Source organism: Lonchura striata, chromosome 1A (genome assembly GCF_050655825.1).
Source record: "Lonchura striata isolate lonStrDom1 chromosome 1A, ASM5065582v1, whole genome shotgun sequence".
NCBI classification, from domain to species: domain Eukaryota; kingdom Metazoa; phylum Chordata; class Aves; order Passeriformes; family Estrildidae; genus Lonchura; species Lonchura striata.
The window spans coordinates 11,816,994-11,834,620 of NC_140741.1; the positions used below are offsets into that span (position 1 = coordinate 11,816,994).

The 17,627-nt window shown below is 40.6% G+C and overlaps 1 protein-coding gene across 8 annotated transcripts in view; it reads right to left on the reverse strand.

Annotated features, from left to right (window-relative positions):
- PIK3C2G (phosphatidylinositol-4-phosphate 3-kinase catalytic subunit type 2 gamma) overlaps positions 1-17,627 on the reverse strand; it is a 202,202-nt gene that overhangs the window by 23,851 nt on the left and 160,724 nt on the right. For 7 of the 8 annotated variants that reach the window (XM_085569570.1, XM_021535187.4, XM_085569571.1 and 4 more), the window contains 2 exons: positions 16,474-16,582; positions 7,606-7,681 (listed from right to left, as the gene is read on the reverse strand). In XM_085569570.1, the coding sequence (XP_085425696.1) occupies positions 7,606-7,681; positions 16,474-16,582 (185 nt within the window). The remainder of the gene's footprint in view (positions 1-7,605; positions 7,682-16,473; positions 16,583-17,627) is intronic. The other variant, XR_014952120.1, reaches the window with a different exon arrangement.

Consider the following 17,627-nt stretch of genomic DNA (forward strand, 5'->3'; position numbering starts at 1 on the left):
ACACAACCTCTCTTCAATATCTGTCTGACCTCCTTATTTTTGCAGTGTTTTACCTGAGCAGAGACTGAGGAGCTGGGCTTGAGCCATTTTGCACCACCTGGTCACCAGGGACAGCCCAGACAACGCCTGTGTGAAGTTGCTTGGTTTTACTCAGGCAAATAGGGCTATATTTAATTAAAACAAAGCTGTATTACAACCACTAATTTACCTGAAAGAGTAAGAACTCAATCCTCCTAAGCTTACAACACAATGAGGATGTCTCATGAGCTGGGCTCTGCTCTCCCACTTCCTCTTTAGAGCAGCAACTGAGCTGGAGACCTCAAACAAAGAAATCCTGCTCTCCATCCTGCACCTTGGGATCTGCCACCAACACTCCAGCCCTGAAACCACAGCAGGGTCACATAACAACACAAGACAAGACAATACAGTGGTAACTAATTATTTAAATAGAATTCTTTAAATAGAAACACATCTCATGAGGAGCAGAGCCAGTGGGAAAGGATGATGGGAATGTAAGAACAGCCATCACTCTCACCAGTCACACACTGCCACAGGAGACTTTTAGGCAGTACCAGAACTGATCCCCTGGGTAGCAGGAGGGTTCCCTTGTGTCCCTTTCAGCCTTAGCAGAGAGCTGGGTGATGCCTCAGATTTTAGCTTTTACATTTTTCAGATTCTGTGCTGCTTTAGTGTGCAATTCTGAGCTTCACATTAGGGGATGGTAAGCTCTCTTCACAGAGCAGGGAGACAAAACAATTCCTTGTCCAGCTGGGGACCAAGGACAAATGATCCAAATCTCAGGCTCAAGAGCACAAACAACGTGGGCTGGAGAGATAAAAACTAGCAGGATGGGACTGCCTGGGCTGGAGCTGGAATGGGACAATGAACTCCAAGGTGCCAATGGAGCAGAACTGATCCCAGGGAGAGCCCCCAGAAGCGCTCGTGCATTTTGGGACCATTTTGGTTCATCTTGGGTGCAGCCCTGGCTGGGCTCTGGTGCTGCCCATTGAAGCCTTTTAGTAAATCCCTGCTTTATTCTGTAACTCTGCCCAGCCTCTGTTCTAGGGCAGCCTCCACAGAGCATCAGGGGCAACCCCCCATCTCACTGCTGCCCTCTCCTCCCCACACATGCCCCAGACCTCTCACAGCCAGGGTGGTGGGAGCCAGGAGTCCAACTCCCCCTGCTCAGCCTCTCCTCTGTTTCTCAGGGGGTGCTGTAATGGACAAGCCACATTGAGTGTATTTTTCTGAAGAAACCAAATGTGTAAGCTCTGGAGTGAGCAGAGCCTAAAATAACTGCTCAGCAGACACAATGACAGTGGAGTCATGTACTGCTGACAGCCAGAGAGGCAGTGTAATTGCCATTTATCCTAAGGAAGGGAACTCAAATGAATTAGAAATAACACAATGTGTACATGCAACTGCCATTATATAATTTTACCAATGCTACTGAGTTTATGATGCTTGGGGTGGCATTTCAGAATATGAATCCTTCTCCATTTTTTCCCCTTTAGAGACTACAAAAATACATTTTTAATCACATCCTAACTAGAGAAGGGCCTGAAACACTCCTGAAAAATTGAAATCTCAGGAAGAAATCACTAAGCTGAGACTTAGAAGACTGAGTAGCAGTTCTTCATTTGTTATTCTCCCTTATGAACCTTGACAAATCACTTGGCAAGACTGTGCCTTATTTCATTTCTTGTGTTATGAAAATAGGAACAGGGAGGGACAAGGGATGAAACCTCCGTGAACCAGACAATGCTGAGTCTTTTCCAGGTTAAGAAGAAGCCCATAAAATTCAATTCCTCTTTTCTTTTTTCATGCAAAGCCACTTCACCATTTTTTTTCTTTAAGCTGTGAGTCCTTTTGCCTTGAATTTGCAAGAGGAGATGTAGAATGCTAGACTATTACACACAGTGAAACACAAGGGCAGCTGTGTTTAACATAAGGGCACGAGTCACTTGTGGGGCTCTGTTAATTTTGGGATTTGCAGTGAGACACTACAAGCGGTTTAGCAAGAGCAACAGATTTCAGAGGCTAAATTACATTATCAGAATCCAGCTGATCACCGTGCCTTCCCTTTCCCACCAGCAGTACCAATACCTTTTTTTTCATTAATTTTTTCAGTGTTGTACTTATACAATGAAGGAATTTTTCTGTGGGAGTTGGTTTTTATTTTTTCCTTGAAAGTACAAAAGGCAAATAAGTTTCTAGCAAAAACAAAACAAAAAAACACTTCCCAAAACACCCAAAAAACTCCAAAAGCAAACTGAAACAAAACTCCCCAAAAAACCTCCAAAAATTCCCGGAATAAACCAAAAGGGGAGGGAAAATGCATTTCTAATTGAATATGTAAAAAGAGGTGTGAAAAACACACACTATGGGCACAACTATTAGTAAAATATTTGCTCTTACTATGTGATAAATTGAGTACTAATAGAAAAGAAATAAAAGGAAGGAAAATAAAAATAACAGAGTGTGGGAAATATGATAAACATTGAAGAGACCACTGTTGATTATATTTCAGAGTAAAACCCAGATTACTGTTAGCTACACTCAGCTGGTATATTTTTGGTTTTCCCACACTCAGTGCTAGATCACATCCTCTTTGAAGTCTGGGTGATTTTAGCTTCAAATGATAATAGAATACACTGTAGCAATAATTACTTCCAATCTAGCCAGCTTGAGCAGATGGACTTGAGCTCAACCTTGCATTTTTTGGGAAGCATCTTGCTCTACTTGCAGCCCATTTTAGACCAGGACCAAGTGCTGGTCTGTTGCAGGTACAGGACTAAGTTATACTGATTGCAGCTGAAGCAAAAGGTCCCCTAGGGATCAACTCTTCACTCTCTGGTGTCCATGCAAAAGCTGTCAAATACCAAATGGGGCTCCCAGAGCACTTGGAGTTTTCTCCTTGCTGATTTGTGCCTGTGTAGCCCAGTGTTCCCAGTGGAAGTCAGCCACCAGCCCTACTACAGAAAATCCCAAACACTGCCAGTTTATAATCTCTTATTGAGGAACATAAACATGAGAAAACTGTGGGTCCTTTTGTCTTTTCAAATGAAGAAACAAAGGCAATTAGCATTCAGATTTCTAGTGGAGCTGAACTGATTTTCCCAGTACTCAAGCATTCAGCTCCTTATTTTATTTAGATGGTCTTTTCTGGCATGCTGGAGAGCTACCAGCTCCATATCCCACCATTTGTGCAGAGCTTTCCTTAGCAACAGTTTAAAACAAGCTCTACATTACACTGTGCACAACGTCTGAGGAACAGAAACAGCGAGGATGATGCTACTGACAAAACCAAGAGGGAAACTGTAACTTAATAATGCATTGCATTTCATGTGTGGACTGCAAAGCAATGTGAAGAAACTAATTAAATAAGTGTCAATGCACTGCCATTGGGGAGCTCAGAATTATAATGTTCTCCGCACCCTCAGATTTTTCTTAGACCTTTCTTCTTGGAGACAGCCTGTTTTGACATCTGGCATCAAAGAGAACTGGAACTTGTTTGGTTTTCAAGGGCTGGGGTTGACTGCCCCAAGCCAACCATCTGCCTGCTTTAGCTGCAGCCTCCCAAGCACCTGACTTCACACAGTCAGCTCTAAAAACCCCAAATATCTCAGGGCTCAGTCCTCCAAGCCAGCCAGAAGTGCTCGTGGGTGAATGGGACTAAACCAGGAAGGCACCTCGTGGCAAAAGCTTTACATCAAGAGTGAGCAGATTCAGAAGATCAAAACACTGTGGCACATGAGCAAGAGAGCCTTTTTCTCCTCAGGGACTATTCATGAGGACTGTGGCTCTGCATGGAGGAGAATGCCATATTACCATCTCCCTGGAAAGCCTGGATCTCCCTTCCAAGGACACAGAACCTGTTCCCCTACTGCACTTCAAGGCCAGAGGCTCACACAAACACATGGAGCACTAATTAAACATGCCAGAACTGGGGCTGGGCTGTCCAGTGTTATAGCCCACAGCAGAACCAAAATTATCTGAATGATTAATATTTTCAGGAGATACAAACTCAAGAGAATAAAAAGAAACAAGTTTGATATTAAAAGGTGTTTGATAGACTTTTCTTTCTTCCTTTTTTTAAAGGGCTTTTATAAAAGTCTGATTGTGAAATCATTCCTGATATCTGCTCTTTTGCCTTGTAGTGAGCTTTGTATAATGAAATGCTGACAATGTTCAGGATAATTCAGAATTCACACCACTGGGAATACTGATTCAGTATTCATGTCAAGTAAATTTAACACTGATTTCTAATCTCTTTATTGCTGGGAGCAGAGTACAAATTCATAAATTTTAATTTTTATTTTACTTTAGTAAGTGCAATTACCTACAACATTTATAAATTATTGCAGTGTAAGAGAAAGATGCTGGTATGATCAAAATTCATAACTTGATCCTATTGGGCATTAATCTTATTTCATATTGATCCTAACCAAGAGAGATATTATTTCTTTTGCTTGAAAGAGAAGCTACCAGACACATGGAAAGCTACAGCCCATATTAAACTTGAGTTATTTTTCAAAAGAGACAAATATTAAGACCCCTATAACCTCAGAAAGCAATGAAATTTGTGGGGGAAAAAAATATCTACCTTTTCTTCATGGCAACCACCTCTTTCCTGCAGGCTCAGTGAATTTAATTCCTCCCCAGACTGACTATGGCATTACTCCAGAGTTCATCTCCAAATCAAGAGTGTTTCTGGGCACCCTCAGCCATCAAGAACCTTTAGGGCCACTTTGCTCCTCCCAGCAGCTCCTTCTTTGCTACCTGGCACCTTGGCATGACCAGACACCTCCTCCTGCCTTAGCTGGACTTGTGTCTCCTCTGGATGCCACCAGTGTGCAGAATGCCATGGAACAAAGATTTCTGTGAGCTCACTGGGCCATGGCAGCAGCCTGGCTCCAAAGACGAGGTGAAGAATAGAAAAAAAATTAAAAATAAAAATAGAAATAGATATGTTTTAATAGATTTCTCATGTGGGCAATCAGCACATGCATGGCAGGTTCCACAGCTCCCCACAAATGGTGCAGCACCCAGAGTGACCCAGCCCGTGATTCTTGTTCTCTGTTTTTACCAAGTCTAAACTCATTGTTTGGACCTTGTGTGCTGCTGTTGAATTGTCAGTAAATGTTATTGATCAATTTTCTAGGCTAAAGAGAGCTGCTTTTGTGGTTTGGGTTTCATTTGTTGCTTTCCCCGTGTTAAACAAAGGTTTTGCCCTAAGTCTAGAAGTGAAGCATCCAAACTTTAAAAGGCAGAGTTCTTGAATAGGAAAAAAAATCCAGTTCCCCTGTAACCTCACTGCTGGAGGCCAGAGGCATACTCATCTTCCTCAGCCCTGTTGTGACCTTCACCACCAGTAACTACAAAGTGAGGAACAGACTGGGTAACCTAACACACAGTGTTAGTTTATTTCGTTTATAAACATAAACTTTAAGGAATTCAGAGATTTTAGAGGAGCTAAGATTTTATTTAGAAATAAGCCTTACTAGAGTTAATTAAAATAATAATAATAAATGAGTAGGCCTTGATGAAGTTAGGAGTTAGTAGTTAACTAATAATTGATTGCATGTCACCACAATGATTAGTTAGCTGGGTTTATAATGAAGGATATAGAAACTGACAAATAGCTTTTAGGAGCATAAGACAATTGTGGGCCTCCTCTGTTCTGAAATCAATTGAAGACAAGGAATGGGAGTTCTACCAAGAGTTCATTTGTCGTATTTGCATTGAAAAGGTAAAAAGGTCAGAACGAGGAAGACTTCATTTGCTTCCTCATTTTGGGACCCCTCCCATGAAAGGGACCACCAACCCATTTCAAGGGACAAACTAGGCATGCTTAATAGCTTTTGGAGTGATTAGCATACAAAGCGGGGAATGGGATGTACCAAAATGATGAATATGTATTTGTATTTTGTGTATTCAATACTTGTATAGATGAAAAGACTCTGTAATCACCTGGAAGGTGCGGTGTGTATTTGGGAGTGATCCTGCACGCTGCCCGGCATTGAATAAACACACACTTTCTAACTTTAAACTGTTAGAGAGTTTTTGTCCGTCACAGTTGGATATCGGTACTAGATCAAGATCCATATTTTTAATAAATCAACAGCTTTCATCAAACACCCACTAAACACATTCTTGCCTTTGTTTCTTCATTCTTTTCCTTTGTTTCTTCATTATTTTCCTTGACTTTGCTGCCACTGACAACAAAAATAAGTGGCTTATCCTTTAGACTGCACTGGCTCAGGACACAGCTATAGGAATGTTGCAAGTTATTTCCCAATTTTCTTATAGATTCAGTGCATGATTTTGCATAAAACTTTTACACCCAGATTCTCTGTAATAATTAGGCAACTGAATATTAGTGGCATATCAAAATTATTCTGAGGCTTTAACTGCCTTGTACCTCAGCTCACTCTGACATCTGAATCTTTGCTTAAAGATACCTACAGAGGGATAGAGCCCATGGACCCAGATTACACGTTCCTAGCACCTAGGACATCTTTGCATTATCTCCTTGATCCTTTGTAAAAGTTAGAGCAACCATTAGTAATTTTCAATAGTCATAATGGGTTTAATATGATAATGGCATGCCCTAATCAAATAAACTCCACACAGGGGGAATCTTCCAAAGGCTGAGAAGCCAAAATGGGATTTATTTTGTTCTGATGGATAAAAAAAAAACTGGTCCCAGCAAGAGATAATGAAACTTCTGTCTGCAGAGGGATTAAATTAACTTAATGGACATGAAAACTAAATATGCAAAGATACAATCCTTTCTGAAATGTGGAAAAGTGATGATCTTGGAAACAGTCCTATCACTTGGAGCACATAACAACCAACTGAATTGTTGTGGTGCAGAGTGCAGCTGCAGACTCCTTTATGAGGTTTCATTCTGCCCAAAAACTGAGTACAGAAGATTATTATCAGTGCAGAACTAAGGCAGTGGAAGACAATAAACATTCAGAATTTACTTTTTATGGCTTATGCTTTGGCTCTTAATGCTGTAATGTCAGAAATTAGATTAAATTAGGCACTGGACAGAAGAGGAAAATGGGTTAAGTATTTAGATAGGCTAAGGGAGCAGTGCAGCATCTCATTTAGCCAGAAGTGAATTACCACAGTCATTAATAATGTATGCCTAAGCATTAACATAATGTTCTGTTATTTACTTGCTCCACTCATTGTGAAAATTACTTTAGAAGTCACCCCTAATTTTCTTCGCTTGTGCAAGCACACATTGTGCTTTGTCATGACTCACATACTTTCCTCCAAAATCTTAGAATATTCTGTTTTGTAAAGCAAGAAACTTGCCACAGTTTGTGTAAATGAACTTTAGCTTTGCATATAAGCATGTTTATTCAAAACTAAATGAAGCAAGGCTGAAAGGAATATTAGAAAAAGAAAGAAATCCACAGGTGACATCAACAACACATTTTCAAAAACTTGAGAAATCAGGAATTATTTGTTGGTATCCTTATATCCTAAAAAGACCTAAACCATCTAAAAACTTCAGACTCGCCTTTGCATAAAACTATCAAGGATTATAATTTCTTATAAAATAAATAAGATTGTTAATGCACATACCTAAGGTCAGAGATGATGAATGTTCTGCCAAGGTATTTTTGGACCAGTTGAGGAAGAAGCTGAGTACAAGCTCATTCTGAAAGAGAATACAAACACTGTAGGTAATATCATATGTTGCATCCAGTTCCTTGTATCATTCCCCCCACCCCCACCTCAAGAAATTTGTTGGTAATTTTTAATGCACATGTTAGAGTTGGCAATAAAAGGGAGCTTTTCCCTTTCCATCATGAGCTAGGAGCCCAGGGAGTGACTTCTGCCTAGGCACTGGGAGGATGATGATGGTGTCCTTTAGCACTCTCAGGGATGTTGCACTGGTGCCTACCTGTCCCCTTTCTGTCAACACATTTCAGACAGCAGTGAGCTGCAGGGACCACAGATTTGTGCTCGCGCTCCATCTCCAGAAGCTCCAGATTTGTATTTTAGCAGCTGCAAGTGCTAATACAGATACAAGAGACAGAGCAGCCCATCTGTGAAACAAAGGCAGGAGACTGAGCCTAGTGTAGGAGACTACACTCTGAGCTGTGTAGTCAGCAGGAAACTCACCCTTGGCACAGGACTGGCCCCAAGTACCTGACCTCGTGTGTGCCTCCTGAGGCTCAGATATTGTGCAAACCTCCCACCCACAGCAGCTTAATGGACACTCAGGCTGAAAAGCTCCATACACAGTTAAATCCTACCAGAAACCCACAGGGAGTGAAAGGCACGATCATATTTCACCATCCTGTTTAAAAGACTAATCCACCTTATGTACTGCTTTAACTATTACTTTTATGCACTGACCTGTGCTGCTCTAGTGAACATATATAACAGGTAGTTACATCCAGCTGGAGAGAATTAAAACAATAAACCAAATCCCCAGATTTCAGTATTTTGCAAGGTAATAAAAACGTGAATTCTTAAATGGACTCATGACTCTGAATCAAAGCTGGACAGTAATTGCATTTTATTAGCTTTCCATAAAGCCATATTTCAGAATGGCCATTCTTTAATAGGGTTAGAATTGTTACATTCATACTGATGTTACATGGACTGACACTGTAATGAATGGGTAGGACAAGGGACTTTTCAGATTCCAGCATTAAAATGTCACCATTGTTTTTTTCCAGTCAGTGGAAAATAATGTGTCTCTTATCGGCAAGATGTACTTCATGTAGCATTTGTGTCATTTCAACTTGACAAGATGTAGCATAATTTGTGCAAGAAAAAAAGAAAAGCAATGGGGTAGTGACAAAAGCAGCTAGTGAGGAGTTAACATGTGGTTACAGCAGACAGAGGAACAGATGTGTATATTTAATGGAGAGATAAGATTTAGAAATCTGGATTTATTTTCACAGTTGCCTTTCATTTTTCACTCTGTTTGGAGTTTTTCCTTCCGCACTGATATTTTCTTTAAAACAAAAATCAGGGGGAAAAAAAGACAAAAAGAAAGAAAAACCAACATAATTGTTTTCCTTGAATTGAGTGACAGATCCTTAAGTTATTAGCAGTGGACTGCCAATACACCTGTCTGTACTGAGCACGAGTAATTATTCTCTCATCTGATGAAGACGGCTTACAGGGGAAAGCCTATACACCTGCCACAGCTTCAGGCAGCTTTAAAAAGCAGAGTTATTCCCTAGGGGACCTTCACTTGCTCTTTCAGCACAAGTCCCAAGTGTAGGAAATCTCCAGGGTTGAGAGTATATTTTTGGCAGCCCAGCCTTTGTTTGACAGCATGAAAATAAGCAGAGAAACTCAAGTGGCCCTATGACTTCAAAGATCTTGAGAGAAGTAGGCAGGAGGTGGAAATAAAGATACACAAACTGACTTGAAAGAGAAATACGAAATTCCACACTGAGCAGCATGGCATTCTTTCTGCTTCCTCTCCACCTACTCTTTCTGCAATAAATGGAAATGCAAGGCAAGTAATACAAACCAAGAGGTTTGTAAATAGGAGGTGCAGAGATTGTTTCAGGCAATAATTCCAAAATCTCATTCCAAAGGAGAGAAGGCTGAAAAAAAAAAAAAAAAAAAAAAAAAAAGGACATTTTGTTTAAGTTCAGGAGTGGAAACATGCAGAACTTAAAACAGGCCTGGACAGGCATGGACCTGCTGGTGCCACAGCTGAAAGGCAAAGCTTTCTTGGCCCCTGGGCCCATCACACTCAGCTGAAGCCTGAGAGGAAGCAGCAAGGCTGATGTTAGCAGAAGGAAAACAAAACCTGAATGGAACAGATCATGTGGCAGGAGCAGATGCAGCACATTGTCCAGGGCAAAGTGCTTCAGAAGTGTCTCCGTGTCTCCTGGCTGTTTGTGCAGATAAGAATTCTTCACACTGTTGTTTAAAAGACAGCAATTTCCCCCTGACCTGTGCTAATCTGCCTGCTGCAGGACTCCATCACTTAGACTTCCACCAGAAAATGTGTAAGTAAAATGTTGTCTTAGGTTGGAAATGGGGGGTGTATTCTGTTCCCATCTGGTGGGGCAGGTATCTTCTGTTCATGGGGCAGTTTGCTTTATCTCTTCCACAGCCAATCCTCCTTCCAGGAGATACCTTCTGTTATTGGGCCATTAATTATTAATTATCTTCTGTTCATGGGCCAGTGAGTGTCCCTACATGGCTGAGAAAATTCCATCATCTCATGGGGAGATGCTCTGCCCAGGAGAGGAACCAAGCATTCCTACCTGGATACAATCTGACCTGGGAACAGCACAGCAGCCTTTGCCTACTGCATTCCAGAGGAGCAACTTTCTTCCCCACTGCATTCCCAGAGGAGCAGCTTTCTTCCCCACTGCATTCCCAGAGGAGCAGCTTTCTTTTCCACTACATTCCCAGAGGAAGCCCAGGCCCATCTCCACCAGCCCTGGAGCTCCAGAGGAAAACTCCCCCCTTGTCCAGGATCCCTGCTCCAGCAGAAGCACAGCTGGCACTGCAGCAGGACTGAGTCACCATGGGATGGGACTGCTGCCACCTCCCTGACCCACAGGCTGTCAGGTCAGATTCTGATTCTGTCAGGGTTGTTTTGTATTACTGAATTGTTTATTATATTTTTATTTTCTTCCCTAATAAAGAACTGTTATTCCTACTCTCATATCTTTGCCTGTGAGCCCCTTAATCTCAAAATTATAACAATTTGGAGGGAGGAGGTTTACATTTTCCATTTCAGGGGAGGCTCCTGCCTTCCTTAGCAGACACCTGTCTTTTCAAACCAAGACAAATGTGTAAATGTCTTATAAAGTTCCCCCTTTTTCAGCAGACCTCTAAAAGCCACACTGAACTTTCAGGTGATTCCTGAATCAGTGAGACCTCCATCAGCTGAACCCCAGTTATGTAATGGAGCACAGAATTAAGCCTGCGCCCAAGCACACTGCTAAACAAGATCAGATCTATCAGAGCTTCGAACATATGTGTGAGCTGTTTGAAGGTGCAGAGAGCCTATTTCTAACCCAGCAGTTTTTGTTACACAGAAATGACTGTGGGTGGGAATCTCAGAGACCTTGGGGTTTTGGCAGAAAGGAGGGTACTGAGGATGACCAAAGCACCCTTTCCCCCATTGGAATTCTTACCTTTAAATCAGCAAGTGAAAATTCCCTAAAGTATTGCACACTTAAGAAGTCCTCCTACCATTTGTCTAAACATTCTTACCTAATAAAACAATAATCTTCAAGAGGTGATTCTGATATTTTTGCAGATCACTCAGCACATTATCCCAAATGGGAGCATACTGGTCTGTCTGTCTGTAACTCACAGACCTTTTTTCAGCCATTTAACTCAAAAGGCACAAACTCCACCTTTACTTGCACTAGGATACAACTGAAAAAAAATACTTCAGTGGCCTTGGGGGGCTGGCACAGCCCTGCATGATGGCAGCATGGTAGAATTTGTCTGCTGCTCTCCATCAGAGACTAACCAGAAAAGCAGTGTGCAGTTTGTGAAACACAGCCAGGTTCCAAGCCAGATTTAATTTCAATAGAAAGAAAAACAGCCTCCTCTCTGCTTTCAGCTTTCTTTTCAGCTGTGCTAGAGTAGATTTGGGGTCAGAGAACACCCGTGCTCCTATTATACTTTCACAGGATGGTGAATCAGCAGGAAAGAAAGCAACCAGAGAAAGCGGACCTTGGTGCAGCTGTTGTAACTTCAGGAAAGGACAGGGGAAGAGACAGGACTTTGAATCATCCCCATTTTGGCTCTGCTGGATGCCTTGCCACAGGAACACAGGAGTGGTGGGAGTTCAAGGGACCCACATACCCAAAAAGCACTTTGTTCCCCCACTTTATGTACCCTCATACAGCCATGTGGGAGCTTTTCCTTCATCTCTGCAAATCCCAAGGTGCACCAGTGAGTAAAATAGAAATGAAATATGGGAAGCTCTTATCAAACTGATTACTTTTACAGTGTAAAACATTAGTCACCCAAGAACAATGCTGTGGTCCAGGTTTTTACTATGTACTTGAAAATGAGTGAACATAATTTACAATCATTTCCATTTACATCCTCTTTAAAGTCTTTTTACTAAGCCTATAAGTCACTATAAAGCTGTTTATAGAACCTAGCCACAGCTGAAACACCATCACTGTTTGCTTACTTGCCTGCACAAGGTTTATCTTCACCTCCAAAATCCTCAGTTAATTTGGATACTTAGAAAATCTTTATAGACTCAAACTCCAAAATACTTTTTTTTTTACTGACTAACCTACTGTGCATCTGCACTTAATATTGTGTTTGATACTGGGGCCAAAACCAGACTTAATTAATGCAAGCTTACCTTGATTTTGTGTCCCCAGGCAGTGCACAACCCTTCCTATGACACAGCCATAAAATGAGGAGCCACCAGGGCAGCTGTACTTTATGTGATGAGATTTGGGCTACAATCACTATCCAACCCATCACTCAGCTGCAGTTGAGTGAAACAGAGAAAAATACAGCAATGGGCAGCAGCTGTCTTTTGTCACAGACTTGCTTTATGCTTTTAGAACACATATTTTTGTCCTCTTCCATGTCAGCAACTCTCAGTTCAATATTTCTTGGTGCTTCACCTCTTTTTGGGCAGTTTCTTATTGGGCACCTCTTATTGATGATACCACTTGGTTGTTTTACCATTTAATGAAGCAAAACTCAAAGATTCTGGAGATGGTTGAGAATTTTGCCCTGCAGATCTAAAAAACTCAAGTATTTCATTGTATGCAGATGATAAGTCAGTCAGCAGTGGTGCAGCTGGCCCAAAACGAAATATTATTTTGCTGTGATCAGAGATACTGGCACTGGTCTGGCACAAGTAGAATGAAATAAAAAAAAATAAAAAGGTGTTGAAACCTGTTTTATATCATGTCCTAATTGACTCAGTCTGACAATGAAGATGCATAAACTTCTGCATGTTAGTGATTGATGTAATTAAAACAGTTTGTTCATGAACACAGTCTGGTGAAGGAGTTATTTATAGCAGCGCTAGCCTGAACTTAGAAAAAGTCTCCTATTCTAGGCAATTCTTCAATAAAATCAACTAAGTGAGGCTTATGCTTAAGGTAAACCACAGACTTAAAAAAATGCCTTGAATAGGGATGGACATGAGCACGTTTAAACATTTAAACTGGTCCAAAAGCAAATATTTCCATCAAGTGATGCTCCTGCATTTACTGGATCTGCCACTAAAATTCAGAGATAGAGGAGGAAAGTTTCTGTTCATTAAAGAAGGGTTTGAAGAAATGTTTAATTCCATTTGAGCTCCGGTACAAATAAGAAGACAGCTGTTTTCCACCTCTCCTCCTTCATTCCAGCCATTTAGCAGAAAAGGTCAGTGACATTCTGACTTACTCTCAATTATAATAAAATTTTCATAATCAGAACTTAGTCTGGACTAAAAAGCTTGCACTTAAGGCATGGCTGAGGAAGGAATTTGGATGTAATTAGATTCTTTCTTCATTTCTAGGATTCATAATTACTTGATTGGTAGAACCTGTGTGGACTGGACTAAATTCTTCAGAGCAGAAAATGGTGCCTAGTCATTTAGGCTAATGTGTTTACAGAGATTACAAGTGTTACAAGGGTATTTTATAATGAAATAAAAGCTCTTCTCCCTATCTCAGACAGTACTCCAGCCTACTCTACAGCTACAATAAATTACATTTACAATTCAGCATAAAGAAATGACTTTAGCAAGAAAGTAAAAGGAATCCTGCTCTACAGGCAACTGATCTTCCTAGATTTCTTCACAAATTTATGAGTTAATTATTTATTCCTACATAGTTTTACTATTTCATAGGAATGAGTTTGATAATGCTTGAGAACTGACAACTCACTAAACAGCTTCAGCCAGGCTCCTTAACATTTTGAGAAAAAGGACAAATTTGACTGCCAAGTTGTCATAGGCACAGAAAGGGACGAAATAATTTATTTTTATCAAGAAAACCTCCAAGCTTGGCTTTAAGCTCAGACTAAAGCCAAGAGAGCACCATGATATTTTTAAAAGAATCATACCAAAGTGAAAAGTAAAAGAGAAGGGAATACAAAGGAAATTATCCTCCAACTGCTCTCCTTGTTCTAAGTGGGTCAGAACACATCAGTATTTTCTAAATTTCTCCCACTTCCCAGCAGGAGAAGCATATTGAGGTAAAAATAACGATTCAATGTTTATTGAGTATCAATAACTTTAAAGGTTAAGATCCAGAATTGCAGGTTAGCAAGATGATTTCCTACATTCAGCAGCATTTTAGGATGGAAACAATCTGCTCATTCCTCTGCTTGTTATCCCTTGCCCTGCAAGTCCAGCACACCAAGAAGCAGCACAACCCTCACAGGTAAAAAAATTGCTTTCTTCTCCTCCTGGTTCAGCCCTCCAGGCTGTACCAGCCTGGAAATTTCTTCCCTCTCAACAGAATCAATATGTGGTGATAGTTATGAATAGTTATATAAATAAATCTTATTCTTGATTAATATAATGCATTACTAAGCAGCTTGGTGTTTGTGATGCATGTTTTTCTCAGGGAACCTTGTGATAATTAATGTCATCACTGGGTGAGGAAGCTACAGCACAGCTTCCTAAAAAAGTTTTAAGTTCTGGATCTAAGTAATTAAAAAATATACTTACAAATGATGCAGCCAAGTTTTTCATAACAACACACTTCAGATAATGACACTGATTTCCCAAAAAGCTTTTCCTTAAAACCAATCTTATTTTGTGGCTCAGAACCACAGCAGTGCCTGTCCCCGAGCACATCTGCCCAGAGTTACCTCCAATCACCTCCGTGCTGGTTGTGTTCCAGTGCTGGCAGGATGTCCCAGCTCCAGGGGTGTGTGCTGGAGGTCCATAAAGGGAGGAGGAAGGACACTGGGAAGGACCCTTGGGTTTTCTGAGGAGCAGGCCAGGCAGCCTGCTCTGGCTGAGCACCACCCCATGGAGCAGGAGGCACAGCAGAGCTTCTCTACACCGCTGGGAGACGTTAGCAGGCTAATTTTTCAGCTGTAGATTAGGATTCTGCACAGCAGTGCTTGGCCCAAATTGAACATCCCTGTACCTTCCAGCAGTCCAGAACAGAGCAGAAGATACTGAGCTCTTCATTTCTAGGTCACGGACTTAGGTCAGCTTTTCCTCTGCTGTGACCCATGGCCCCAATGTGAGGGTCAGAGAGGAACCACAGAATCCTCAGGGCTGGAAGGGACCTCTGGAGATCTTCCAGTCCAACCCTGCTGCCACAGCAGGGTCACCCAGAACAGGTGACAGTGGAACACCTCCAAGTGGATTTGGAATGTCTCCAGGGAGACCAATTCCATGACCTCCTGGGCAGCTGTTCCAGGGCTCTGCCACCCCCAGTGCAAAAAAGCCCTTCCTCATGTTGAGGGGAAACTTTTTGTGTTTTACTTGCACAACAATCTACCCAAACTTGAGCAGATTATTTGGCAGTGTCAGTCAAAGGAGCCAAGCATCCAAGTCAGCTGTTCTTACCAAATTATGTGTAACTCAGTGAGACAAAAAGATTTTTATCCTCTTTGGAAATCTCAATTTCAACTCAGGGCTCAGAATCCACATTCATATTAATAAGAAAACTTCTGTTTGTTTTGCACATGGACAATTTCCTCTTTAATCTCCATTACAAAGTTACAGCTGGGAAAGTTATATAGCTAGGCAGGAAACATTTTTTTTTTTCCCCTGCAAGACATTTGAAATTTTGGAGATCAAACATCCTGTCATACACTCTTTTAGCTGTCCCTACTATGAAACCCAAGCAGCCCCAGTTTGGGCTGTGGCCCTGAGGTGCACAAGGCTTTGTGCTGGCCCAGGCAATGGAAAGTCAATGTTTGTTACAATTCTGACTCTCAATTTTTAAGCAGGAGGAGAACCTCAAACCTCAGAAAATGATAACGAATAAAAAATGAGAAAACACCAATTTTAATGGACACAATGCATCATTCTGATATTATTGAAATGTTCTGGGTTAGGTCTTATGTTTGCAAAACTCTCTTCTACCTGTTAAATACATTTTGAAAAGAGTATTTCTGGGCTGAAAGAATGTAACTTTTCATTTAACAACTGTCAAAATTGGACTTTTCAATATTTCAAAGCTTACTTCTTTTTTTAGATGTTACATTCCTCAGAATCTACTCCTTACTGTCAAAAATTCAGTGAATCACTACTTTTCAAAGGCAGCAAAGGAAGAATAGTTTTTTCTGAAAAATGCCCTGCCAGGTCTAACAAACTATTTCTCAGTCATACTTGTCTTTGTCTTAAGTTTTGATGAATGCTGCAATGGTTCCATCCCAAAATGCATCATTAGAAGAGGCGTCACTTATGTATTTTTTTTTTCTCCAAAACAGGCAATGGAAAATTTCCTGAATCTTTTGGTGAAATGCTACTAGAAATGATGTGCAAATAAAAGAAATACTGGAAATGCTCACATTAGCCAGTTTCCTGGAGCCACTTAATAGCTGCTTCAGATAGAGGTTCAAATCCTTCACTCTCTTATGTTCAAGATCCGTAAAAGGTAAATGCCATGAGTGGGGAAATCTGCAAAAGAATATTCATAAGCAAAACTCTTACACTGTATTTACTGAAAATATTTCCAGCTGAATTTAACAGAAGAAAGCCAAGACTTCCTAAGAGGTTTTGCAGGTAAGGGTAGGAATGCTTACAGGGTAAGCTTACAGGTCACATTACACTCACTCTCTTCTAATAATTTGCTGGTAAATTGTCTCATACTGAAGCACTTTTCCTCTCTAAATAATTAATTTAAAAGTAAATAAATAAACAAATCCTAAAAGACACTTCTTTGCACTTTATGGTCCCTAAATAGATTTAAATAACTGGCCCTTTATGATCCCAAGAAAATATTGCCTTTTTGCACAACATGTCTCTGATCTCAGCCCAGAGTTGACATATCCTTACCACAGAACATTGAGCACCAAAGCCTTACAGCAACAATGTGACATTTGATAAATATATCATTGCTTGCATTTTTACCTCAGCTATTTAGAGTGTAGATAAGATTTTCAGAGTGGGCCCCTGATCCCATATCTAATTCCAGGTACTAGCATAATAAAAATAATAAATGAAAACAAATGATCATCACATTAACAAAATCAATCCCAGCAAAAGCAATAACAAAAAAATAGCAAAAGTAATATTCTTGCAGAATTTTTATTAAGATGAATTTAATTTTGGGTTAGTAAATAAATTACACATGCACAGAATGGCCTTGTGTCAATTTTCAAGTACTTTGGTGGTTGAAAATGTCAAAACCTCCCATTTTTTTTACTTGAATCATATTTGCATTTTAGAGACAATGCATATTGGATCAGTCAAAAGGTTAGAGTTTTAGCAACACACATAATCAATTTATATTAACCTTGCCCTGACAAAGGGTATTTATCTCCCAGGCTGAAGGAGCATTAGAAAAGCTATCTGTGTTAAATTGCACATAATGGGTTTTGTGATACAGGTTGCTAATAGCAGGATTCATAATTAACATTATGCTTTATGTCCTCTAATGTATGAGACAGAGTAAGTGGAAGTTTTCATCTGGTTGTATTTCATGTCCCACCACCACCACTGT